Source organism: Propithecus coquereli, unplaced genomic scaffold (assembly GCF_000956105.1).
Source record: "Propithecus coquereli isolate 6110/MARCELLA unplaced genomic scaffold, Pcoq_1.0 Scaffold2743, whole genome shotgun sequence".
Taxonomy (NCBI): domain Eukaryota; kingdom Metazoa; phylum Chordata; class Mammalia; order Primates; family Indriidae; genus Propithecus; species Propithecus coquereli.
In genome coordinates, this window is record NW_012148334.1 from 19884 (window position 1) to 20649 (window position 766).

The window sequence follows — 766 nt, forward strand, 5'->3', positions numbered from 1 at the left end:
ATATGTGAAGTGTTTAGAATAGTGCCTGGCACAATGAAATGATGATACTCCTGCTGCTGACAACAATAACAGCTGGTAACAGTGAACACTTACTATGAGCTTTCTAAGACAGATTTTCCAAATGTGTACCTCGCTCCTGGAAAGACTTACCATGCCTGGAAATCAAAATTTATGAACTAGTATTCTAAAAGTCTGATATACTATTATATTTTCAAAGGAATCTAGTCTTACTCTAAATGTAGAGCTTATACATTTAAGAACAAGGTATATTAGATACCATATTATAAAACTGTACTTACTATTATAAATTGAAATATCTAAAATAGGAATATGTTTAATTTAAACTTGATCTATGATCACTACCAGATTGGTTACACACATAATGCAGAATCTTCCAATACTTTGAAAAAAATGGTTATAAATCTGTATTTTATCATCTTCCATTAATTGAAGAAAATGGTTATAAATCTGTATTTTATCATCTTCCATTAATAGGACAGGACTTCTGTTCATATGATTTAAAAAACAGTTGTTATCACCAGAAATATTAAAATCTACTTACAGTGTTCATGACATTTTGCCAAATTTTCTAGGTCATCCACATGATAGTAATCATAGCCTGATGTTCCCAGAACTTCAAATGGCAAATATCCTATTATGGGTGGTGCCCTACATTACACATAAAACAATCAGTATTATAAGTTTTTCCATAATAAGAAATACTCCAACTAGAAATCAAATTTGAGGGGCTTTATTTTTTAAAAAA

The 766-nt window shown here is 29.9% G+C and overlaps 1 protein-coding gene across 1 annotated transcript in view; it reads right to left on the minus strand.

Annotated features, from left to right (window-relative positions):
- LOC105813253 (circadian locomoter output cycles protein kaput-like) overlaps positions 1–671 on the minus strand; it is a gene marked incomplete at both ends in the record, with an annotated part of 19176 nt that extends 18505 nt beyond the window's left edge. The window contains one exon of the mRNA XM_012647901.1: positions 559–671. Coding sequence (XP_012503355.1) covers positions 559–671 — 113 coding nt within the window. The remainder of the gene's footprint in view (positions 1–558) is intronic.
- Positions 672–766: the final 95 nt, after the last annotated feature.